This window comes from Fistularia commersonii, chromosome 12, assembly GCF_037954325.1.
Source record: "Fistularia commersonii isolate RoL2024-O1a breed Wild chromosome 12, RoL_Fcom_v1.0, whole genome shotgun sequence".
In the NCBI taxonomy this organism is placed as follows: domain Eukaryota; kingdom Metazoa; phylum Chordata; class Actinopteri; order Syngnathiformes; family Fistulariidae; genus Fistularia; species Fistularia commersonii.
In genome coordinates this window covers 11,664,052-11,691,567 of record NC_141295.1, presented here as the reverse complement: position 1 = coordinate 11,691,567, position 27,516 = coordinate 11,664,052, and the positions used below count along the sequence as shown (strand labels likewise).

The following is a 27,516-nucleotide window of genomic DNA, read 5'->3' as shown; positions in this document are numbered from 1 at the left end:
TACTTTACAACACAGTGTAGTCTTTTTTATTTCCCAAATCTAAAATGGTATGAGGAGCCACGGAGTGAGACATTCTCTATTACAAAGCGAGACATAAAGCAGCGGGCATCGGCAAATAAATTAATATTGCTCATTATGCTCTCCATTAAGATCAGGTTAGGAAGACAATTCTGTTTGGAACGAGACGGTTAGAAGTGCAACAAAATATCCCCTACAGTGTTTTACGGTTATTTAAATGACAATATTAACCTGTTCAGAGCATTTAATTTGCGTATTCTTAGAAGACACTGGAGCAACCACTTCTTTTTTTCTTCCTGATAAAACAGTATAAAATAGACTTTTAGTGCCAATCTGAAAAAAGGATTGGTGAGTGGCACTCAAATACAAATTTTTCACTATGTAATTACAACATTTACAAGTCGAGGAAAATATGTCAGATGTAGACTGTTCCTTCAGAAAGTATAAATCTATACTGATGTGACTTTAAGAAAAAAAAAGTCCCCCCAAAAAAGGCACAGACAGAACCATGCAAAAGGAACATATTCTGTTTTGTGCAAGGACACAAAACTCAAGCTCTACATCCTCGAACCAAAACATAGGATCGTAAAGGCTGGACACAAATGAAATATCAAGATGTACATTCATAATATTTACAGTATTAAAAAGCTTCAGAGAGCGATCATCAGGCCTTAAAACTACAATCAATAACCTGTAAAAGCTTCAAACGTGACCACCTTGTTGTACCAAAAAAGAAGAAGAGGACCTCGTCACATCCATGCTTCCATCTGAACAGAGATGAACTGGCAAGCTGTGACGCTTTGGCACCAGGAATGATAATTCTGATGCTCCAGTGAAAAGAAGTCTTCCCGAACATTAATACCATAACTGTGCAACACTGCTGCGTTTATTGCTAGTACCTTCCGAGCTAGCGCTATTCTAGCATAGAGAATTCATGCTGTTAGTTACAGGCTGCAGCTTGTGCTCCGTAAAGTGACACTTGACCACCAATCTAAGGCGTCCAAGGACCCCCCCAACCCACCCTCTGCCCCGACCCCAGGGAAAAATACCTGCCGTTGGACGGACTGACTCGAGACCAAACGAAATGCATCATCACTTTCAAATGACTTTCACCGACTTCACTGACACCCTTATTTTACAGCATACGTGGTCCCGCTGTCTGGCTCTGCATCCCCTTCAAGGACACATTTTTTTAGTCTCTTCTTTTTCACCTTCTATCTGGAACCTTTCTTTTTTTGCCATGTACTTCTCAAACCTTTAAGATGTTGCTGGCCCGAAATGCTATCGCTGACATGAATGTTTCGTAAAAACACAAAAAATATTAAATATTAAAATATTAAAAGCCATGGTTGCCGTATTACCGCCGGCCTGTTGAATCTATTTACTAAATGTCTTTTACTATACTGTGACAAACCGTCGGTCTGGTGATAAAAACATTACCAGAATACCAGTTTTTGAATGTCAAGGGTGCTCCTTCGGGGAACATGTTGAGCACAATATAATTCCAGTGCGCTTTCCTAAGTTTGTTTTGAGAGATGCGTGTTGAAAAAAAAAAAAAAAACAGACTGGAAAAAGATGAAGAGATGAACACGAAGACTCGCAGTAATGTGACCGGAAGTCAGTGAGCCTTCACGACTAAAAACTCCCTTTAGTTCCACAGACGCCATCAAAAGTTGTTTTTTTTTTTTCCCCCACCAAGCAAACACTAGGGGGAGGTGATGAGGTGCATTTGAAAGCACCGTCTCCGAGACGACCACAGGTCTTATCTGGAAAAGGCTCTCTGACTTCAGCTTGCAGTTCTTGAATGGCTCTCCATCTCCGGAGGTCGGTGTGTCCGAGTGGCTGCTAGTTCTTAATCTCCAGGATGGAAGGGTTGTGATCCAGGATGGCCAGGATGATTTTGTCCATGTACTGTCGCAGGCGCAGGTTGATTTCCTCCTGCTCCTTCAGTGCCTCCATCAGCTGGGGAGATGGCAACACATAAATCAAATGCACGGATCAATAACACTATCTGGCTGATGTGTAAATAGAGGGATGCTGTTGGAGATACAGTAAGACTGTTGTCGGTTCTGTTTTTTATTTCTACCTGGTCTCTGGAGGCGTTATCTATTTCTGCAGCCAGAGATTGAGCCTTGGTCTGCGTGGCGAACAGATTCTTGGCTTCGTACAGGCTGAGGCTGAGGATCTGACCGTTCAGCTCGTCGTTTTGTTCCTTCAGCCGCTGGTTCTCCTTAAATAGGGATGGGTTGGTAGAGGAGAGAGAAGTAAGTATCTGGAATGATTCCTTTTCCTGACTGTAAAAAAAAAAATGGCCGCTAGTCAAGCCTCACTCAGCCGACATGACAGAACGTCGCGGTTGCTGCCTCATCCAGAACCAAAACACAGAGTCTATTTCAGTGACACCTACGAGACGTAACGTGGGTTATGAGTGTTACGGAACAAGCTGGTCCCCTGTGTTGTCAGGGGTGTTACGAGCTCTCCGCCATGGAACTTGCCCTTGCACCTTGCACGCAGACAGAGGTGAGTTTGAACCCCCAACCCGCATGATAATACTTTATCATCAGCGAGGGAATAGCACCGGTGACCCCCACGGAGCTCGGGCAAGTTCTCTCTATTCCGTTGTGATTAGTGGTTAATAAAGAGGTCAAAGTCACAGAAGCAATTTTACCATCGGACCGGGACGGAGCAGCGCCCCAGACAACACCAGGTGCTGGAATTCGGGGGGCAGAAAGTCCTGGGACATAAATCGCTGGACACACACACACACACACACACACAAACACACATACACACACACACGCACACACAGACATTTATACAAGTGAAAGGGGGGGCAAGCATGAGATAGTGACTTCTATTTTCTGCAGGGATTTCTTTTGAAGAGAGACTAAATCCTCCGTCTGAGATCATATCCATCCATCCCATGAGTTTGAGAAATGGGAAAAAAATGAAAAAAAAAAAAAAAGTGGATAAGATTTCGAGCGAGAAGCCAGGCAGGTTAACGACAAAATGACAGTTTCTATTTGGAAGCCCCGTCCAGAGAGCTGACAGCTCGGGCTTTGAGTCGTGAGCTCCGGCCCCAGAAACGATCCACGCAAACCGCGTGACTCATCGCTCCCATGTCACTCCAAACAGGCTGTTTGTCTTTTTACGTAAGAGGCCGGGTGATGGATCGGCGTAGCGCCCCCGATCCGACGGCTGAGCCCTTTTCATGAGAGAGGACTGGAGAGACGTAGATGATTTTTTACAGCTGAGGTGAAAAGCAAATATAACATAGCGCCTGAGAAGCCTCTGAAATATAATTTAAGACAACCTTTATAGAAGCTAATAAAAATAGGAAACTCTTGCAAATGAAGCTGAAAGGTTTTTTTTTAAGCGAGTGACGTAGTGAGAATGCACGGACCAATATTCCCTTCTACAGTTTCCAGAACAGCAGGAGGTATCGAGTGTTTTCACAGTAGCTGGGTTTGGTAACAAAAGCCTTTCCATCACCTGACACCGGAGCAGCCTATAGCAGCATTCAACTGCAGAGGCTGAAAATACAACCAGCAGAGGTAAGTGTCTGCGTATAGCTATTACACAACAAGCAGAAGAAATTGTTTTTTTTCGATTGAATAAAGGGATTTTTTTTTTTCGTCTTAAATCGGAATCTTTATCTACGCAGGTAATAAAACACACATTTCCTGATACGTTGCACGACAATGTGATTTTTTATAATCCTCCTCGTAAAGGATACCCAACACACACATGTGAAATCTTTGAAGCATATCAGCTGATAATATTAAATTTGAGTCTTGTTCTGTTTCTCAGATGACGATCAACATTTTTTTTGACCGACATTACATGTGGTTTTAATAAAGTGGGATTTACCTATATCCATGCAATAAGAGTTATCTACTCGATCGCGTCCAAGGTGCACGTCACACGTGCCTCCCTTGGTCGACTGCCTGGAAGTCTTGTAACGTGCGCCTCCGATTACCATCCACTTGAGGATAAATCAAGTCATTATGTTTGAAAGTTAGTTTACAGATAACGGCTAAAAGCATTTACTTTCGCTATCACGTAAATCCCTGTGAATCATTCTGTATTTGTTCTTAATGAGGCACTTGAAGTCCAAACGTTTTGTTGTGGTGAATAAACGAAGCTATTTCTGGAGCAGAAACAGTAACTAGGATAACCAACAAAGCTTAAGCCTGCATTCAATTTTAATTTATTAGAACAATTAAAAATTCCTCAAGGGACACAAGTGAGGATATAACAGCATGTAGCGTGATGCTTATTCAAATGAGAATAATTGTAAAAATAACAACCATGTGAAAAGAAAGGTTGGAATGTGATATCAAACCATTAGATGAGAGAAATTATCCAAATAAAAATAAACTGGAAGGGATTTTGATTTATTTAACCCTTAAAATCAGGATACAAGGATTTCCGTCAAAAACCCCGGATGCAATGACTTGTAACCAACACTGAAAGGTAATGTAACTGATGGGAGGATCTCAGTCGTACCTGTTTGAGCCTCTTGACCTCGTGTTCCAGCTCCACCTCCCGGGTCCTGCTGTTGTAGTCGGCCAGGCCGGAGGACGAGCTGCGGCTGCGGCCCGGCCTCTCCGTTTCCAGCTTGAAGAGCTGCAAGTGCTCCAGCTCTCGCCGCAGGTCCTCTATCAGCTCCATAACAGAACCCACACAACAAAACTGTTAACTGCTAGGTAACGGTGCATCGGGTGATGTGATGACAGCGGGAAAATGCCAGCACAAAAGGAAAAATCATCATTTGTATCTGTTTGTCTATGTCGCACCTCCTGCATGTCTTCTTTCTCTTTCTGGAATTGGTGTCTGTTCTGTCTCAGCTTATCCATCATTTTCTTATAGAGGTCCATCTCATCCTTCAGGCGCAGGCTCGTGTCCTCCAGCTTATCCGTCATCCTTTGCTTCTCCTGAAAGTAAAAAAAGGAAACATGAGAGAGAGCGTTTATTTTCCGTCGGTTTCAGAAAAAAGAAACGAAAGAAAAAACGCGGCTCACCTCGTCCAGCTTTACCGTCTGTGACTTGAGCCGGGACATGTTCATTTTCATGTCGCCGTTGTCGTCCTCCAGCTGCCTCACTCTAAAAACACAAAATCCATATATTTCATTTTAAATACACATCCGGCTATAAGCTTGTGTGTGTGTGTGTGTGTGTGTGTGTGTGTGTGTGTGTGTGTGCTTACCGGGTGGTCAGCAGCTCGATCTGCGCAGTTTTGTCCCTTTCCATCTTGCTATAAGCATCTCTGTGTCGGCGGAGCTGCTCCTGCAGATTCTGTTCTGCACGCGACTCCTGGTCCTTCAGCTGCTCCTCCAGCTCATTGACCCTGACATGATGAAGAGTTTGGAGATTTTTTTTCTCAAAAAATACAAGTTGAATGTGAACCCTTATTCTCAACTTGGTTTTAATGGTCGCACCTGTGCACGAGGTGAGTGTTTTCCTGCTTCAGCTTGGACTTCAGATCGCCATTTGTCAAAATTTCCCCCTCGAGTTCAGCCACCTTCTTCTCCAAAAAGCTCACCTGACAGGAGCAAAGGCATCTTTATGAACAGGGGAAATCTAACAACACATTTAGTATTTTTAAAAAAATGATCCATGTTGAAATGTAGAAAAAAAATAGATCCACGACAGCTCCTTCAAGAGTCTTAACATTCATGTTCATTTCCATAAAAATCCTCACATAAAGCTGTGAAACCTGGATCTCACACTGGACTGAATCCTTCAAATTTTCAGAGGTCGCACAGAAACGGCGAAGGTCGAATTACTTCCTGTTCGACTCATAAACGACCAGATCAGAGCAAAAAACAAAGCAACTGTGACATTTGGAAAAAATTAAATAAACCAATACCTTCTCGTTTATGTCGATGTCGCAAGAGTCGATGCTGTCCCGAAAGAGGTCCTCCGTGCTGCCATTACTGCTGCTCAGATTGCTGTTGTGGAGCAGCTGCCTGCTCAAACACACACACACATACACACACACACACAAGCTTGAGAGGAAGAATCTGTGAGAGGAAGAATCTGCCGGTGAGCAGACCAGAAACGTCCTGGAAGGTGTTAGTACGTGCGGGGACGGGGCGAAAACTGCATCCCGAAGTGATGCCGCTGCAGAAAAGTAGAGCTGACGAAAGACTACAAGCCCAGAGCAATGCTGACGACGAGATAATCCAAATAGCACTTAGAGCGGTCTCATAAAGCAACTCATACAGGTGTACTTATGTCATGCTTTATGATTAATGCCGTGTCATGAATACTGCCGGCACCCCCTCTCGTAGTCCCGGGGGAACAACTAGAGGCGTATCTGCTGAGATTTGCAAGATCAACAATGGAGGACGTCAGAGAGGATGTCCGGGAAAAAAGGGAGAATGAGACTAAGCTTATGTTGAAGCTTATTTTAATATTTAGCTCCTGCCTGACTGGCCATTTGCATTCTGTCAATATTGCTCAGTTACTTTGGATGGATATAAGATGGACTTCTTTGGAATAAGATTTACAAATGTAATAACTACCGTAATTTCTGGACTATAAGACTACTTTTTTCACATGCTTTGAACACTGCAGCTTAACCAACAATCCGGCTAATTTATGGATTTTTTTTGGGCTTATGAGCTTCATGCTGCCAAAACATTTAGCCTCAGACCAATGAAATTAACGTGAAATTTTGAGGCCGTTGAATTCCGACACTGAAGAAGACAACTTTAATGGTTACTTTAGTGCGCAGGAGGAAGACAAATAGTGATTAGCTGGAGTAGAGGGGCAATAGAAAATGGATGGATGGATGGACTTTTCCTTGTGTTATTTATAATTAATCTTTTTTATCAGCCGTGCTATAGGCAATGCTCAGAAAAAAGCATGTATTTGTGGATGTTACTGGTATGTATTTAATTAAAAGTTTCAAAAAATGTCTGTGTAAATATCTCATGTTACAATGTGGACACCGGTGGCTTGAATATGTACACATGAGTGTACACACTTGATTTGTTTAGTTTTTACCAGTGTGGCTTATCTTCAGGTGCATTAAATAGAAAATACGGGAAAAAGAGCATCTTACTCGGTTTCATATCTCATCAGCATTCGCCTCTCGCACTCAAACCCTCTTCGCCCCCCAAAACACCAATGCATACATAGGAACATATTTAGCCAAGAAAGAACATTTCTTTTATAATGGAAAGAGATAATGGATAGAGCAGATGTGCTCTGAATCCTCCATCTGGTCTAAATAATTCATGTTCCTTCTAAACAAATGAAATTACATTTTTTTTTTAACTTTAAATTCTGGTGTTTTAATTTTTTTTTAATTTTAATACAGGTTGCTTATCAAGAAGATAAAAAGAAAATTAATAATTTACAGGAAATGATTTACATATTTTGTCAAATAACATTTTTTTTTCAATTTTTTTTCACTTCATTTCATTTCTTTATGAAACCGAACTGAAAACCATATGAGGTCTTACTTTTATTTGTTTTATTTGTTATTGCGCCTGTCTTTCCCAACCAAAAGCTCTGGCATATTGTTGTAAAAGTGCTCCTTCTTCATTTTTTTCATGATCTCATTATTTCTTATTTCATATCATATTTATTTTATCCAATACTGCCTGTAGAAAGAGGCCGGCAGCAACAAGCACCTGTCAGCTCACGTGCTTCAGGTGCGGCACGGTACTGTCTGCCTCACCTTGTCACTTTTCTCTGCTTTCTCTGCAGACATCAAAAAGGCTGTAGAATTCCATGGTGTATATAATAACAATAACACAATACATTTTTTTACAAACATTATATTGACGACATGTTGTCGCCTTATCTGAGCTTTCATAGGTGAAACTCGGCTTGCCACTGGTGAATGCACCAATGCGGTGAATTGTAATGAAGACATTTTTTAAATGATTGGAATCACAGAGACAGAAAAAATGTACAAAATAGATCAGTGCGTAATTATCAAAATCTACTTTATGCTATCATTATAAATATTTATTCTCATGATGGCAGGTGAGGCAGAGTCTCACCTGCCTCCCTCTCTCTTTGGAATGACAGCTACAGAACATACTAAGCCTTTTTATGGCCTTACAGCACGTCCGATCTTTCCTCTGAATACCCTGTGAATGATTAACTAGCCATCGGGTAACAGTGGGAGGACAGGTGAGCAATAAGGAAGCATCGACTGATAATCTTTTCTTGTGTGTCCAAACACAAACATGCACAGACACACACAGACATACACACACACACACACATACACACACAAACACAAACACACACTGGTTACTAGGTTACCTTCCAAAAGCAGTGCTGGATATTTTCCTGGGGCTGGAGAGGGAAGAACAAAAGAAAAGACAATTTCATGAGTGGATTTATGGACCTAAAAAGCATGCAGAGAATTGCAGCTCTAAAATGCAGAGTTAAACTGATCTAACAATAGTGCCACATTTTAATAGACTTGATCTCGTCTATTTATTAAGCCTTTTGTATATATTTATTCCTTTTTCTTCTTTAAATGAAAAACCGTTACCCAGAGTTATTTTAAAAATTCACATTTCGTATGAGTCACTCTATTGTTTTTTTCTGTCACAAATTATAATAATAAGTCAAGTATTTATGACGTTGGATTCAAGGTTGAACTTGTTCTTTACGTTAAGAAATCATGATGGAATTCAACAATTAGCACTACTGCCATTATGCTACAAATATGCGTGTTTTCAATTAATCTGTGCTGGATGTGCATTTCTGTAGGCAGGTAAAGCACATTGTCCAGCGATTAATGGCCAACCTGGATTGCGTTTCCAATAATAGGTTCCCCGTTACACTGCCTGATGGGATAAGCTCAGGAGTGACAGTGTTATGTAAGAAATAAATTAGTGAACGTGTGTGTGTATGTGTGCATGTGTGTGTGAGTCAGTCACAATGTGGTTGTTTATGTACAAAACAGTGAAGGGACACGTTCAACACTGCTGTGGCAATATTAGATGATTGCTGGTATATTTCACTGCACCAGCATACGCTGACCCAGAGTCAGCCTCGCCTGCCAGTAACAGTAACATCATAAAACAGAATCAATACCAAAGTGAAATTTACCCATCATGGAAAATATTATTAAGTTCTCAGAATGGGTGATCCTGCCTCTGAATTTCAGGGCTTTTGTAGAAGCAGGCCTTGTGTGACTGCTGCATCCCACCAGGGGATTTACAACTGAAATAACTTTCATGTGACAAGAAATGAGGGGGGTTAGAGTGCACGGCGGAGATGTGTGCTTGCATGCATGCAAGCTTGGCACCGTGCTTTCAAACGTGCCACAAGCACACTCGTCAGTCACCTTGGATTTGAAAACCTTACCAAACATCCTGCAGCAACACACTGCAGAGGCCTATATTTAAAAGTTTGACAGTAATTTAAATTTTAAGAAAAATTCAATTTTGTTATGCACCAGTATTTAAAAGAAAAATTGGAAAACAATTGATATTTCAGAATGATAAGGAAGTAAGTAGCACAAAGGATGAATTTTCAGAATCATGGCATTGATAACATAACAAGTACATGGAAAATATGAGAAAATTACCTTTATCATTATTATTATCTTTTATCTATATTATTATCTTTTTACATTGCTGGATTACATTTGATTTTAATTTTATCTCCATAACTGAACTTCCTTTTTTCAGTTTTCTATGAATTAATCTTTGTCAAGTACATCTGTTACTGTATGCTATATATAATTTTACACCACCATCAGTCTCCATGTAAGTACTGCCATAAGTTTGCACATGCACATTTTTCAAGCGCATTAAAACAAAATTAATCAAGTTTATTTCTAAACAGAGGAATACAAACTCAAGTGAAACTGAGTCGGTGACGTAGTTTGACTCGACAGATATAAAAATGCAAGGAGCAAGAAAATAAAATATGTTTGTGTGCATCTCGTGTGTGTTTCCAACCTGTTAGCCTTCAAATTCTTGAGGCGATTCTCCAGGTCATTGAGCAGGTTGACTTTTTTGCTGCACTGGGAACAGTAGACATCCATCAGCTCGCCGGTGTAATGCTGACGCACCTTACGAGGAGTTTGGCCCGCGCTACATGAACACAAACAGACACGTCGTCACGGGGACATGCCTCATGGTTGCAGCCGAGGTGAAGAGACATCAATCCGACGGGACGCCGTGATCCAAGTATCAACGCTGAAAGTACCTTGGCACTGTTGGCCAATGCTAAAAAAACTTGTTTCTTCTTTTGTTTTAAAAAAGGAGATGAAAGATATTTCATAATTTCCTTTTGGGAATGGCAAACTTCAACCAATCTCTATTTATCTCTATATTGTCTTCCTCTCTCTGCACGGTAGAGTTGTCCATTGTCATCTTTATAGCTGGAATCATCAGGTACTATCACAATATTTAAAAAGACAGATAATACCATTGGTATTCTAAATACACTGCCATATATTGTGATTTATTATTGTTTTTTTTGCCTTGATTAAGTCCATGGCTTTCATTTAAACCTGTAATAAAACCAGCCCCTGCAAACAAAAAGTTCAACTGGCCTTGGCTATGTTTATTTAAAAAAAAAAAAAAACATATTCAATGTAATATCCATACTGTATTTTTCTTCCTGCACTTAATCCTTATTTGCGCTTAGAGGCAAAGCCTTGAGTGGCCCTCATAGGCTTCCTTGACTTGCTATTGTTTCCAATATTGCTCCCCACTATTTTTGTTAACCGGTTCATGTGGCTGCAAATTTCAAATTCCAAAGTTCAAACAAATCGTTTCTTTTTTTTTTCTTTTTTCCTTTTTCCCAGGGATTCTTTACATGTACAGACTGAAACTGACGAGTGTTCATATAATCCTCGCTTCCCTCTCCGTATAAAACCTGCATGTCGGCCTCTGTTTGTCTGGAGGCTGTATCAAGACTTTATCAGCCTTGACACCAAATCCCATTAAACGCGGGGCTTTCGGCTAATATTCATGGAGTCTTCGGGGGAAAAAGTGACTGAACTACAGTTCCGTGGTCAAGACTCGGAATAATATGAGTTGGGTCATTTACAGAGTTTGTGCTTGGGTGTGTTTGGGACCAGACCGAAAAGGCAGTCATCAGTTAAGCCATTGCTTACAAGTGACAAAAAGACGAAAATACAGGTACAAGCGGAAACTCCTGCTGCACTAATGCAGGAATAATATCTACAAAACCTGGTGGATTAATGAAGATGAATTATCAGGGAATTACTTTGAGCTGGCGGCTGTTTTTTTGATCATTTTGATCATGTCCTGTTCTTGAATTAACATTGCATCCATATCACTGATCCAACGCAAATATAGTTACTGGTTAAAATCCATGCAAAGCAGTCTGGGAGGCATTAGGGCTGAGTTGGGGTCACCATGGTTTCTACTCATTAACAGCAATGTTGTTACATTCGAACTGTTATTTGCAAAGATTTTCTTCATTTGCGAGAGGGACAAAATTTGAGACCCATGATATATATATTTTTTTCTTATAACACTTAAAAAGATTGGAAAAAAAATCTTCATTTGATTTTTTTTGATGCACCCTAAATGAACAGGTTTATCGGCAGGTTTCTTCACATCAAAGATCAGAAAAATGTGAATAATTTGATACCGAGCAAGTTCAAATGAAAGAGAGGCACTGACTACAAAATTTGATTTTTATAATTCTTTGTTGTAAAGCTGCAAGTGCTTGAAAATATACTTTTCCATTGGTTTGTCATGAACAGGTTGCTTAATTTGGCGCCAAAGGAATCCCAAACTTTTTGCACAATGGTCTCTCACCTAGACGGCACGGACGAGCCAAGATCAGAACACCCGTTGGTGCGAGTCTCGTCGTCTGGACAGGGACTGCTGGGGATGAAGTCGGGTTCCTCCCCTTCCCCGTAGTCCTCGAACTGCTCCTCGTTGAGGGACGCGGTGGAACGAGTGGACAGGTCAGAGGTCACCGAGAGGCTGGTTTGACCACACCTTACCACAGCAAAAAATACAGGGACAGTATAGTGTGAATTCATTTTTGACAGTGATTCAGATAATTTATATGCAACAGAATAGAATAGGATTTATGCATGGCAGAGCAGACGAGATTAGGGTTTTCAGGTATGTAACACGCTCTGTATGAAAAGAAAAACAGTACATACAAGAAAACAGTAGATCATAATATAATGCTATGTAGTGTAGAGCAAGAGTCAAACTCAAGGCCTGAGAGCCAAATGTGGCTCGCCACGTCATTGGATGTGGCCCGCGAGAATGTCTTAAAAGGTCTAATTGTCTTAAAATAAACAAGTCAATCCCATGCATTGACCTTAAACTACATTTCCCGCAATTCATGCTGATCATGTTACCCGCCAAGTAACGGCATCCCGCCATTAGATTGCTGTGTATCCACATCAATGCGGCTTTCAACAAGTGGAACTGAGAAATACAAATGATCCCTTAATGTCCGGGAAGAAAAAGGTTGATTCAGATAGAAGGCTGTTTCAAGAAAGATGGGAAAGCGAATACATGTTTGTGCTTCAAGGAGAAAAAACGGTATGTCTTTTGTGCTATGAGGCAGCGTTGGTTGTCAAAGAAAACAATCTACGTTAGCAATTTGACACCAAACACCAAGAAAAGTATGACTAAGTTAGCCTTCCAGAAAACAACAAATTGTCCAAGAATTAAAAGCCAAACTACGATGGCAGCAGAATGTGTAGACGAAAGCTGCGTCCAAAAACACTGCAGCAGTATTTAAGTCTTTTGGAGGTGGTGCCTTTTTGAAGCAGTGCATACTGAAGGCCCGGAAGCAGGTGTTTCCTGACCAGATACACACTTTTAAAAATGTCAGTTTATCAAGAAACATCATTTCGGACTGAGTTACGGAGCTAGCAGGAAACCTGGCAACACAGCTGGCCAAAGAGACATGCAGCAACATAGGATTTGGATTTTTTGGATTTGAATGAATAATAAATTCAGAGTTATTTGACATTAAGGAGTAGTGATATTCATTTTACATAACATTTGGTTATATTTAGTTACATTTACACTGTTTCTGTTACATGTGGCCCATTGAGGGCAACCATTATGCTGATGTGAAAATGGGGTTGACACTCCTGGTATTGTAAAACTATGGAGAATAAACACATATACAGACCTTATGTGCAGAATTGTGAGGTATGAATATCATCATCTTTTTAAAATAGTTTTGTCATGTTTTGACAAAAAAAATGTATTTTTTGCCAAAATTAACTCCTAATTCAACACGTCTCATTATTTTTTTGTTGTCTGAAAAACTTGTAAAAAATGAGGCTGATTTTATTAAATATGGATACCTTCAGAGTAAAAAAGTAATAAAATAAAATAAAATAAAGGGAAATATACTTGATTTCATCGTACAGCCCTGCACACCAAAACATAGGAAATTGTCTTTCGAAGGTGTTAAAATATACACAAAAGTGCACTGGAAACCTTTGTGGACCAAGAGCTTTACTCCTATCTTTCCTATAAATAGTTGTAAAACTACAGGGGAGCTAAGAGTGGACTTTAACCCATTAACAAGAGCCAAAGATGCCATGTTGGTAAGAGTATTTCATGATGTACTAATAGGGAAGCAGCTATCCAGACACGGGCATACATGCAATCATAACAAAATCCCACCAAATCTTGTGATCAGCTGAATGTTGGAAGGTACCGCTCAATAACCCAACAGTTTCTTTCTTTATATGACAAAAGTACAAATGTTCTGATCACATTCTCAACAATAATCAATCATTTTGAAATATGAAATATGAAGTGCGCACGGGCTATTTTACGATTTACGACAAAGTGTAACTTCAAGTCTCTACCACACGCTTCAAAACTTCATTTTGTAAACAATTTACTTGCCTGATCCCCTTATAATGAACAACCTCTTGGGTGAATGTTCTGGTTATTAACAAGCAGAGCATAGTTTTTTGAAATGTTAATAAGTGGGAGTGTGACCATTTTATAGATACTGTATGTTGATGCATTTTAATACAAACATCTGCATTTGAAATGCTCCACCCAGCACTGACACCCAGACTGCTCACACAGGGTGCATGTTGCATTTTGTGTTCTCGGGCTAACCCTGCCTTGCAGCCTTTGGGGGGCCCAGAGGATTTCAACTGGATCTGAGTGTGCAACATTAAAAAAAAACTGAATGGTGCGTTGCTTACTTCTCTGCTGGTAAGAAGAGATCTCCCAGCAAGTCTTCCTTGTCGCCTGGCCTGGTCTGTCCGTCCGATGTGTCCGAACCCGGAGCGCTCTCCACAGCGCTGTCTCTGTCCGATTCCCTCTCCCTGCCCTCGTCTGCCACTTCCTCCTCGGGCTCCTCCACCTCTCCAGGGAACAGCTGGCACTCTGGGACAGGATCAGGATGGACACGCGTGCACATGATGACCGGACAGAGCCGCTCCTTCTCGCTACCCTGAGAGGAAAGAAAGGGGGAGGCAGCAGGGAAAGAGGAATTAATGCAAAACAATTCATTGGTTTAGTTCCCTCGGGTTTACGTCGACAACCTGCTCGAGGGCTATGATTTTCAATTGATATTGGTTACCCTTTATTTTATCCTCCGAAAAAGGACTAGAATTCATGCAAGCACTTTATTCAGAGCCCAATTTCACATTTTCCTTGAATATACATAATTTTAACAACTGATTTTGTACTTCTGTTTTTATTGCAATATTTAATTTCAGTGAATACTGAAAAGAAAGATCATTTTAATGGATAACAATCATTGCAGGTCAAATGTCAACTGACCATGATTTATTAGTATTGATAAATCATATGATACCATATGAATGAATACCTGCTGATGAAATATCTCTCTATTTACTATATATTCCCTGTTTTAATCAAACAAGTATATGGGAATTGCTGTTTGCAAGTCACACTGGGCAATGGATTTTATAGAAATAACACACAAGGCTTTTAGATTTTTCATATCAAGTGTTATTGAGCTTCTTTTGACCAGTCTTCTATGCAAGTGACCTTTTCAGTATGCAAAAAAAAAGGGAAAATACCTTCCATGTTTTTTATAAATCCTCTTCCTTTTCATTGTGGTTCAATTTAATAAAACAGAACTGTTGGCTGCGAGTCTGCTAATATCAAGTTATCTGTGGCCAACTGAAAGATACGTCTTTGTGAACATAAAATAATCCATTGCGATAAAGTTATACAGTGAGCTTTCGCAATGACACCACTAAAATGAAAAAAAAAAATATATAGAGGAAAACAATGAAAATATTTTGCAAAGTTAATTGATTAATTAATAAGAATACATAGAATAGAATAAAACGTCCCGCGATGTTGAAATTTCAGATCGCACAGCAGAAAGTGGACAGTGCAGTGGAAATAGTTAGATTGTAGATATCATAAGTTAAACATGGCATGTGAAGTATTGGAAAACATGGAAAATAGAAACAGTGTTGTGCAAATAAAAGTTGCAAACCAGCAAACAGAGAGCAAAGTAGTTGAGCATTTGACGACAGCTCAAGGGGTCTCTGGTTAAAATCCGAATGCCACTTCTTTAAGTTATTTTCTCTTTCCAAGGATTTATGGGAGAGCACTTGTTCCATCTAATAAGAGTCACATTTTTTGAACAACGCTTGAGGTTGGATAATTCATTTCAAATTCCACCACTGTGGTAAAAGGTCTCAAGTTAGCACAGAAGGTCAGGAGGGGGAGAAGGGAGGGGAGGGGGAACAGGTCAAAGGTCATGGCTTCAGCTCTGCCAATTTTTCACTCAGCCTAGGCTTAAACGCAAGCTGATGCAAGAGAACAAGGCCTTAACTCGGCATGACTGGGCGGCGGAGACACAGCGTGGGGGCGGCTGCAGAATAGAGTGCCAGGCAGGGAGGAGAGGAGAATTGAGAAAACGAGTGGTGCATTTGCGTTAACATGGAATGAAAGGGAATCTTCAAAAGGTGTAACAAGAGGAGTGTGTGAGAGATGTGCAGCAAATACAGTAATGTGGCTGCAGGACACACACACGTGATTAGAGTTTTAATTTATTTCTCTGTCCCTGTCTGTCACACACAGATTTCGCTACACACTTGTGCCTTGTACTTTGTCAACATAGGTTCCCAGACTGAGTCACGGAGAAAAACAAAAAAATAAATTAAAACTAAATGTTTAGCATTCCTCGCTTTGATCAATGTGCCAAATCCCCTGCAACGGAGCAGGCAGCTTCCGGGTGGCTCTACGTGCTGCTGGGGCCATTACTGAGGAGAAAAGTGATCTTGCAGTGGCAAAAATTGGCACCCAGAAAAGAAATATATCACATATTGTGAAAAAGTGCATAAACACCAGGTAAAAATAGGAGAATGATATACTGTAAGGCCCGTGTGAGAAGATGTTATTATTAGCAGATGACTGTCCCCTTTACTTGAAACACACCATCAAATATGATTCAGTAAGACTGCTTTTCACATAATTGTGATTAATCCTATCCTAAACATTAGGCTGGTACACAAGAGCCTATCTGTGCACTGTATGCTGAGCATCATAACTAAACACAAAACAAATTGCAGCCATTAGATAAAAGACCCAATCCAATTTAGTGGCCAGAAAAAAAAAGCTGAAGCCCTATGTCTTTTTCAAATATCTTTCTACAGAGAGTTTGGGGCTGCAGGACCTGACCTAGATACAAATCCAACCATCTATCTGCATTCTGCTACCTTCTCCCGATCGCACAGGTAAGGCATTAAAAGCCTTAGAGGGCAAGATGACAAACGCACACGTCTCTAATAACCCTTCAGCCGGGCAACAATATCTATTGCACTGGGAAGAAAATGAGACTGTATGAGTTTATACATAACATATAGTTATTTTGAAAGTTTTCTTTTTCGAGGGGCGGTGATGATATTCACTACTGTCTGTTTTCTTAAAATATTATGAACATGTGAAGAAATAAGGTTCTCAGTAAAAGTGGAAGCGTACACACATATCCTGTTTCTTTCATTTTAATGACCTGTCTGTCATGACGTATCAACTACACTGGAATTACTGCTTGTTACAAAGAAGGCGCAATTTCACAAGACGCATTGTGGTTTATAATTACCTTTACTTCAATTATGTCACAGTTAAATCTTTGCATGCCATTTGCCTTCAAAAACAAGCAGGTGAAGTTCCCATATAATGACTGGTAGTTATAGGCGCATTCTTGAAAAATGATGCAGTTGTCACAATGCAGTTGTCAAGACCGAGATACATGTAAAAAAAACAACTTCAAAACATGATTGCATGGAGATACCTACTTAAGTACTGAAAATAAAAGAAAAAAAATAGGCTTTTCATTGCAGAATTAGGTTTGTGTCAGTGTTTTACTTCATTTGATGTATCCTTGAGGCTACCTAAAACTCTGACGGTATATTTTAATTGGTTGTAAATGATACAAAAACCCAGTAAAATATAAGAAATATATGGATTCAAATTGAAATAAGATAATATATCATTTATTCATTCATTTATTATCAATGCTGCTTATCCTGCATGCAGGGTTGTGGTGGGGTTGAAGCCTATCCCAGCTGTCATTGGGCGCTGGTATGCAAGCTGATCACTGAGCCAAATATAGAGACATAAAACCATTCACTCGCATTCACCCATCATAAAGGGAAATGCAACCGTTCACTCACTTATTCACCTGTCATATCGATACATACAACCAGTCACTCTGTCATTCAAATGTAATATCTTCTTCTTTTTATTCTTTTACTTTCCTTCCTTCACCACAGCGAATCAACCATCTCCATCTAACCCTATTCTCTGTATTCTCCTCTCTCACATCAACTACCTTCATATCCTCTCTCGCTATGTCCATAAATCCTCTTTTTGGTCTTCTTCAAGACCTCCTGCCTGGCAGAGCCGATAGAAAAATCGATAGAAATAACCATACAGTCTCTCATTAAAATGTAATTGAGACTTTAAAATATTAAGTTTCATTCACTCATCAAAGACAGACACAACCATTCACTCTCTCATTCAAATGTAATATAAGAATAAGAATAAGAATAAGAATAAGTTTATCTATCCCGCAGGAAATTGTTGTGCCAGTTTCAAGTAAAACATAACAATAATAAATAATAGTTGGACATTGTGTAAACAGTATAAAAAAGGGGGCGAATAAGAAATACAAATAGAACTATAAAGTGTCGAAGTAACAAGTCAAGGCTATAAAGTGTCCTAAGGTCTTAAGCACCAGGTGAAAGATAAGAAGCGCACAAGAGTATGAAAAAATATAGCACATGCAGCTGTTATGAAATGAAATATTGCACAGTTATGAATATATATACAGATAAATTATTACAATTAACAGTGAGTGGGTGAGATTTTTTTTTTTTTATGGTTTAAGATTTTGATATCGATATATATATCTAATATAGACTTAAAACCAGTAACTCTCATTTACTCACCATAGAGACATATAACCATTCGCTCTCTCATTTATAAGAGAGCGAATGACTCATCCAGGCTCCAGTTATCTCTGGTTTGGACTACTGCAACCTCGTCCTTGCCGGTGCCCCAGCGGTGACCATCGGGCCTCTGGAGCTTATTTAGAAAGCGGCAGCCCGCCTCAAGTTCAAGACCCTGGCGCTCGCCTACCGGGCAGTGAATGGGACAGCCCTGTCTTATCTCCAGGATATGGTCAAGCAACATGTCTCTACCCGTCCCGTCCGATCTGCCACCTCTCGGCGACCGTCCACCCCATCACTCAGAGCCCCTGCCTGCCGATCGAAGAGGTCTCTTCTCGGTCTTGGCTCCTCAGTGGTGGAACAAACTCCCCGAAAAAGGTCAGAGCAGCGGGGTCGCTGATCATCTTTCGCCGTGAGCTGAACACGTACCTCTTCACCAAGCATTACCCCACTAACCGCACTTAGCCCCCAACCCCGTACTTTGGATCTTCGGTGACTGAATTGCACTTTTTGTAAGTCGCTTTGGATAAAAGTGTCTGCCAAATGACTGCAATGTAATGTAATGTGATGTCATTTACATGTCATACACTTGTTATATAGAGATACAACCATCCGCTCATTCATTCATCTGTCATATCGAGAATTTTCTGTCTGTATTGTTGACGATGGAACTGACACAGGAGAGATGTGAGCATGACGTGCTGTACCGAAAACAAATCCACCAACACTGTTGTGTGGCCTTTAATAAATGATTCTGATTCTGATATCGATACAACCATTCACTCTCTCTCATAGACTGACCATATAAAGACATACTACAATTCACTCATTCACACGTGTGCACAATTTAGGGCCTCCAGGGAACCTACTGCATATTTTTGGATTGTGGGAGGAATACGAGAACACGGAGACTCCACACAGAAAAGCCTCCTGTCGGAATCGAACAAGGGACCTTCTTGCGGCGGGCGCGCCCCGCTGCGTGTCAATAAACGGATACAACCGATATGCTAATGCTAATGCATCATCATAGCAAATGATCATAATCCTACCACTGAATTACATCCAACATAAAACTTATTGTGGCCTTTCCATTTTGTCTGACGGCGTACTGAACTGAGAAATCCCCAAAATCATCAGGGGGGAAGCTGCTTTTGGGGTCGGCACCCAATCATGTATTCATCAGATGGCCAAACTCCATGAGGTTGAGTAAACATTGGTTGCAGATCTAATTGACAAGACTTCCAATTGGAGTCTCCTCACACCCTGTTGGTGTACGGCCCGGAGTCGATAAGATTTAGTGCTGAGCAAATCATTACTCTGCCTCTTCGGCGCACTGCGGGATTACGTGGGTGACTGTGCAAGTCGAGTCATATCGATCCGAATTATCAAGGGAGGAAAAGCTTTGAACTTTCCAGACGGAGGAGCAGACACATTACTGGGAGTTCCTCCCGATGCATTTCAATCAGCCGTTCTTATCGCTCACAAACTTTTATTAGCGCGCGCTGGATTTTCCATAAAAGTAAAGATGAGTCAACAGAGTGGATCACAGGTGTCGATCTGCATGTCGGACAAACTTTCAACGCCACCCCTTTTAAGGGGTCGTTTTAAAGGGTTTTTTTTTTGCATTGAGTGGCTTTTTCCATGCCACGCCACACCTCCACCACCTGTTCATCCATCCAACCATCCATTATCTATTCCGCTTATCCTGCGGTCAGGGTCACCAGGGTGCTGGAGCCTCTTCCAGCTGTCATTTGGCGAGAGGCGGCGGTTCAAACCCACTGGTTGCCAGTCGATCATCACGGCCACATATAGAGACATGCAACATTTCACTCCCCTTCATACGTGTATTACCCGCTGCGTGTTTTTTGCACTGTGGGAGGAAACCGGAGAACCAGGAAGAAACCCACGCAGACACGGGGAGAACATGAAAACTCCACAGAGAAGGGCTTCCTGCTTGGGGTGTCTCTCCAAATTTGGTACAGGGGGGGGGGTCACTGAATTTAAGTTTCTAAGTATAGTTTTAGACCAGACCTGGGCATTTTACAGCCCGTGGGCCACATCCGGCCCATTTTGCTTTTTTATCCGTCCCGCCAAAATATTTTCTTTGAATATTTTAAGTATTTTTCAATCAATATTGAATTTAGAAACTCCTTATATTTGCCTTTTGTTTAATTTGTACGGATGATTCCATTCAGAATAATGTCGGTATAATTTTATGATCATTAATGATGTTGAAGTTTTAGTAAAATCCCCCCAAATTTAAATATTTAAATTGCAATTTTCATGTTGTTCAATTTATATAAAAATTTAATACAAAATGTGTCCCACCGGCCAAAATAATTGCCCGACCCGGGTCTTAGACATGTCTTAAATTTTATAAATGCGCTAAAAATGTTCAAAAGCATCAACTTCAGTTGTTTTTAATTAAATATACATTTTATACTGATTCCGCAACTCCAAAGCATATTCCTGCTATAATTTGTTTACCATTTTTCCATTTGTATGACAATTTGGGCTCAAGCAGCGCCATCTCTAGCCAGATACATCTAATTGCTGTATGACCACAATAAAGGATGGAAAAGCCCATCCATCGGCATCAATGTCAAATACTCAAAAAAGTACAATTGACATAACTTTGAGAATTTCACAGACGTGTCTTTTTTTCAAAGTCATTCTCAAATCTCAACTTCGTTTAGCTCCAGAGCTGATTTCCAGGCACGACCAAAGATACAACACTAACCGGTGAACGGTAAATCTACTATTGGTGAATTGTAGATTTGGAATGGTAAATCTAATCTTAAATATTTAAATTTAAAACTATTCCAACAAAGGCGAACAGGTAAAAAGCAAAGCCGTACCTGTTAACTACCTGCATTTGGATAGAGGCTACATTTGACATGTAGGATTTTGTGGTTGATAAATATTCCGGTTAGGATTTTCTGATGAGCTGTGTAACACAGTTTTAGCATGTTTGAGGACTGTGTCTATGTGTTTTAGGCATACTCTTAACACAATGAGCATTTATTGTATAAACCTATATATCGTATATGTTTATATACCAATGTACAAGTATCTGTGACTACAACAATCACTGAGTTAGCATAGAATAATCCCAGTTAGTGCATGTTGCATGCCACGTTCCTTGACGTCGGGAGGTCAGAGATAAACATGATTCTTTTTCAGCAGAAATATAAAAATTATAATGAAAGAAAAGAAGCTACTTTGACTAACAACCGTGCCTTCCTGGATTAGTAAGGAACAAACCCATATTTGCAATATATATGTGTAGTTGGCTTTGCGTTTTATTTATTTTGTAATAGTTCCCTGTGGGGTTGTTTTCGATTCAGTTTGCACGTCAGTAGCACTTGAGCCATATTAGAGAAAAAGCAAGTTGTTAAAAAGCTTCAAAGTGCCGTTTGCTGTTTTATAATGCTGTGTGACAAGGTCGGTGGCGGTTTATCAGTGACCGCAAAAAGAAAAAAAAAAAAAGACAGTGATATATAGTGGCTCTGGCGAGGTTGCGATGAGGAGACAATAAATAATCTGGGTGGTGGAGCTGAGGAGGCTTTGGATTAGTGACTCAGCAGCGAAATGAATACGTGATGAGGAGAGGAGCGAGAGGTGGAGATGGAGGGAGGACGAGAAAGAAGAGATAGTGAGCGGCGGTCGCTCCTCTCGTCTTTGTCAGACTGAGCTCTCGAGATAAGAAGCCTTTCTCTGCGTAGGCTTTTTCCTCATCGTGGTCTCGCCCTCCCTCTTTCTCTTTGTTTGCCAAGCCGGCTCCCTCTCCCTCCGTTCTTCTCAGCACCCCAACTTTTCAAGTGCTAAAAAAAACATTCACACATAAAGAGCATTTAATGCTTTAACGGCCAGCATCCCCAACCCCTTCGCGAGTGTTCCCGTCACCTTGGATCCCCCCGGTTGAAACAAGAGGCGGTCAGTATCTACTCATCCGTAAAACCACTAGACGGAAGGATTACTCATAATATAAATTGTATATAACAACAATTATTACAGGTTCAACATGATGGCTGGGAGGCTTTAGCACACGGGATGGCAATTATTTTGGCTGGCAGACCACATCTCTTATTTAATTTTTATGTGCGGGCCAATTTGGTGAACAAAATGAAAATTTCAATTTAAATATTTCAATTTTTTGTCATTTTATTTCAATTTTAAAATCATTAATAATAATATAAATTAAAAAAAAAAATAAAGGAAAAAGATTAAAAAGGACAATAAGTTTCTAAATTGAATATTGATTGAAAATACTTGAAAATATTAAAAGAAAATAGTGTGGCAGGTGGGATGAAAAAGCAAAATGGGCCTAATGTGGCCCATGGGCTATAAAATGCCCAAGTCTGCTTTAGCAATTACACCAGACCTGGGCATTTTACGGCAACCGGCCCACATCCGCCCTTTGGGCGTCCCTGCCCGGCCCACGTGAGGTCAAACAGAATTTAATGAAAAAAAAAATGATTCCATTAGTTATACAAACTAATGGAATCGCTTTGCCTTAATTTAGAAAACAGTGCTGTATTTTCATTTTTTTTTTATGCTAGCATGCACGTATGCACATCCGTGACATGGGTGTGTGAACAGAGATGGGTGATTCTGGCCAGTTAACTTTTGGAACATCAGCTCACGCCAAAAAAAGAAAGGTTGATGCCAAATCCCGCATCTTCAACAATACATGGACCGCTAAATTCTATTAACAGGAGTCAAAGGTAAAGCGTTGAGTTAGGATTAGAATTTGACTCGTCACCACGGGACCAAACATGGGAGAGGATTCAAAAAACTTGTCTGATGAAGAGTATGAACAATAGTCCGATGCTTTGTTAGCGAAACATTTTTTTACAAAGCTTTGCACACACAGAAATCAAAAAATTCAAAGCGAGTTACGCCATATCCTACAAAATCGCCAGAAACAGTAAGCCGTTTTCGGACTCTGCGGCACCAATACACCCGGAGAAAAAGCACACATTTGAGAGCAAGAGCTTCACCCGATTGGCAGAGTGGCCAGCTTTGTATATTTTTCTCTGGCTTTGGATGAGAGCTGGTTGTTCTGGACCCTTCCCGGCCACTCATCCTGTTACGTGGGAAAATTGTGGACTAAAATCGCATTTACGAATGAGAACAGACATTCTCCGCGATGAAGTTCAGCAATTCCAGATCCTCCATCATTGATGAACACGTCTCAGCTGCCCTTCCTAAATCCACTTTAGACATTCAGCCAGATTTCTGGGCACTTGTTCAAGCCCGAGTCATGCTGGCTTTCTCTCACTGAACAAGTAAAAAGAACAGAAATAAAAAATCCAAAGCACTTTTTGCATAAAGTTGATCAACTGCATATCTTTAACACACTGCGAAACACCCTTTGAGTGTTTGTGAATGTCAACAAGTTAGACCTTCTGAAAACACCACGGTAATGATTGTTTTTGTTTTTACTGTTTATTACTTCTAAAGGAGTACTTTCCCATTTGAGCTACACCATAATTTGACATTTGTATAAATATTTACAGAATTTGCTTATTATTTGGACAACCCAAATCATAATTCACGATGGGACATAATAAATATAGAGCAGGATTAAGTTTCGATATCGCCCTCAAACACCGTTGAGGTTTCGCATATGGGCCCTTGTAAAAATTAACTGCCCACCCCTGTCATTGCTCATAATCGGTACACTTGGCGTTGCGTCATATTGGTCTCTATATGATGTGTGAATATTGAAAGTCTCTATATGACGTGTTAATGTGAGTGTGAATAGGGGTTTGTCTCTATGTGACGTCTGAGTGAGAGGTTTAATGTTGGTTGTCTCCATATGTGGCCCTGGGATCCACCGGCCCAATGACAGCTGACAACCCGGCGCTGAGCGCAGGATTTGCAGTATGAATGACAAATGGATGATATTAATAGCTGCTCATTTCTATTTCCGTGATACAATGACTAGTATTTGGTCACTTTGGACGTCAACGATGATGTGCATTAACAGGTTTGAACAAGTGATACAAAATAAAATATCCTGAAACAATCCTTTGGCTCATGTTCAGGTACTATCCCCGAGATACTCCATAGACATCGCCATTGATGAGTCATATACCTGTTATTATACATTATTCACACAGTTAGTTTTGTCTTAGGGATAAACGCAAGGGAGACGTTATTATCGATTTCTTGGTTTTTGTGTGCCGATCAAATTGGGCGCTGAGCAAAATCCTCCCTTGCCGAGAACAAACTCCTAAACGACAACAGAGGAAGTAACGCTAACAATGGAGTATCCTGGTTTTTAGTGAGCATCAAACACACTCTTGTCTTTAAAACAACAAAAACAACAACATTCAGCTATTTCTTTTCCACCAGTGATGCAAGTCAAGCAGAAACACACAAACACACACACACACACACACACATAGATCTGCTTGGGTTACTGGGAATGTCGCCTGGACAAAGGACAATATAGGGAGGGACTGTGGCTGCACACTGGAGACGTTGTGCAGGTACACTGAGTGATACTAAGCATGCAAGCACACACACACACACACACACACACACACACACACACACACACACACACACACACACACACACAGAGGGGCCACCCCAAGAGGAAACCACGTCTGCGTTAGCTCTTGTATAAAATACAAGAGTTTCTCCCTATGATAATCCATGAGGTGCAAAAAAAAAGGTTATATTTTGTAAAAAGTTGTATTTTTTGGATAGTTAAGGAAGGGTTGAGAGATCTCAAAGAAATACACGGCCATGAATGTGATCAAAATGTCCTCGCCCTGATTAATCCTCTGAATCATTTCCAAAGAAATGACAAACTGAATGTGTGCGTATGTGCTGTTGAGCAAGGAGAACTTGAAATGCTTCCCGTCATTATGAGTAAAGTCTGCCGTTGTTAGCGTATGTTTGTTTGCCAGCGTGCATGTATCACACTTTTGCTTCCATATCAAGATAAGAAAGTCAGAGTTTTAAAACAAAACCGCCCGACAATGGTTGCGTTCAATGTTATGTTAATGCGCGCCTAAAACATATCAGTCTTTCTCCGAAAGCCTCCGCCGCCGAACGAGGCCGCGGCATTGTTGCCGGCGGCGACCCTCAGCAGGTCCGACCTGACCCGGCCGTCAGCTGCCGTGCGTGAACTTTGTCATTCAAATGATCCCGTGCTGGATAAAAAAAAAAAAGAAAAAGAAAAAAAAATGCATTAAAGAGTTACTCGGCTTGAGTTCAACTGGGTTTCAAACCGAAATCGTCAAATAAAAGAATTGTGTAATAATGCGGCAACTGTATTTGTTTTTTCTTTTTCATTTTCTTACCCCCTACCGGGATTGAGCGATAACGTGTAAAGGAGAACCAGAAAAGAGGAGGGACTGTTTTAACTCCTGAAGATTAGCCTCCATTCATCCAGTACGGCTCAGTGCCGCGTGATAATCTAGTTATTCTAGTCCTACTGTACACGTTGTGCGCACTCGACACTCTTTGCTCAAGGTCTCGTTTTAAAGATGTGACGGCCGTGAGGGGGGAAAGGATAACAAAGCGAGAAAAAAAATGAAAATAAATTCAAACTAAACGGCTTTCTGGCAAACAGAAGGCTTCCAGGAAATGTTTTTGAAAACTACCTCCTCAGATTAAATCTCATTATGTAACGTCCAGTCGCAGACCTGGAGTACTAAAATCCGCCACGGACGTCTGACATCACATGTTGCTATTTGAGAGTGTGGCACGACGAACCGAACCGACTTTGCCTTCTCCATTTAATAAATAATGGGATCCCGAGGCCGGGGGGAGGCGGGGACGCATCAGCTGGATGGTGAACCGCACACGTTCAAGGTCAATATTTGTCTACAGTCAACAGCGCATTCTATTTGGCTTTTAAACACGGGCTTAATTTCCCCGAATCGTGCCGGGGGCTTCGAAAGAGACATATTTTACATTATACGTGAAAGATTAAAAACGTCATCTGTATTTGGAACAAGTCGGGTGCACTTTGAAAGGCCTCCCAGTGACTCAAAAGTTCAGCTTTGTCAAAACAATTACGGGGATGAAACGTCTGTTGCACATCTTTGTTGTAGTATCACAAACATACACTGCTACTTTTCTTTTTGACTGATAATTTCATTATCAATATTTACCAAGCCAATATATCGGTGTAATAATTGTGTTATAACTGTGTAATAAATGTTGAACAGAGGAACTGCCTTTTCGCAGGTTCCAAAACAACTTTATTACAATCCATCGAGTTCCCGATGATCACTTTCTTCAGTCGGCCTTGTTTTGTTTTGTTTTTCTTCACCCCAATTAATTCCATTACCGTCAGGAACACGCTGCACCGCACCGGGTGACCGCACCGACCGAAACGGGGATGGCGTACAGGGTTACCGGAAGAAGAGGGAGGAGAGGCGGGGAAGCGCGGTGAGAGGACGAGCGGGAGGGTGCGGGAGAGGGGGTGGAAGCGACTCAACGAACATACTGGTGACAATGGGACTCTGCACTGCCGTGGACCCCCCAAAACCCCCGGACTCCACAACCCACCCACTCATCCCAGCCCCCTGCAACACAAGTCTCCCCCACTAACGTTGGTCCATTCTATGCCTTTCTCTTTTATAAATAAAATAAAATGCAATGAAAAAAAAAAAAACATGACATAAAATAAAATGAAATGAAATAAAATCAAATCAAATAAAATAAAATAAAAAGCAATGAAATAAAATAAAATAAAATAAAATAAAATAAAATAAAATAAAATAATCCCAATCTCACTCACCTCGTTCACCGGGGTGGAGAGTCCATTTTCACGGGCCACCGGGCCCCCGGGACACCGTAGTCATTCACTTGCCCTGCAGACTGAGTCCGTTGTCTGTGGAGACACGCAGCGCACGAACAGGTGTTTTCCACGGAGGAGGAGGAAGAGGAGCGTCTGGATAGTCCAAAGGGTGAGTCCTGTGCAGCTCAGCTGTCTGCCTTGCTTTTGCAGTGGCAGAAACCACACACTCTCTCTAATGCAAACACACACACATGCACACACACATGCACACACACATGCACACGGACACACGCGTCCACGCAGAGCGCACACCCGGCTA

General features: G+C 40.8%; 1 protein-coding gene across 2 annotated transcripts; it reads right to left on the bottom strand.

Moving 5' to 3' along the window:
- rab11fip4b (RAB11 family interacting protein 4 (class II) b) lies at positions 1-27,516 on the bottom strand. 2 transcript variants are annotated; one of them, XM_086157096.1, is made up of 14 exons: positions 27,198-27,516; positions 14,192-14,442; positions 11,802-11,987; positions 9,963-10,097; positions 8,308-8,340; positions 5,891-5,990; positions 5,460-5,563; positions 5,228-5,368; positions 5,043-5,124; positions 4,818-4,955; positions 4,528-4,686; positions 2,687-2,767; positions 2,105-2,248; positions 1-1,980 (listed from the first exon to the last, which is right to left on the bottom strand). In XM_086157096.1, exons 2-14 carry the CDS (start codon positions 14,407-14,409, stop codon positions 1,864-1,866), a joined length of 1,638 nt encoding a protein of 545 aa, XP_086013222.1. In that variant the 5' UTR covers positions 14,410-14,442; positions 27,198-27,516; the 3' UTR covers positions 1-1,863. The 2 variants fall into 2 exon arrangements, with proteins under 2 accessions (XP_086013222.1, XP_086013224.1); XM_086157098.1 differs by lacking the exon at positions 2,687-2,767.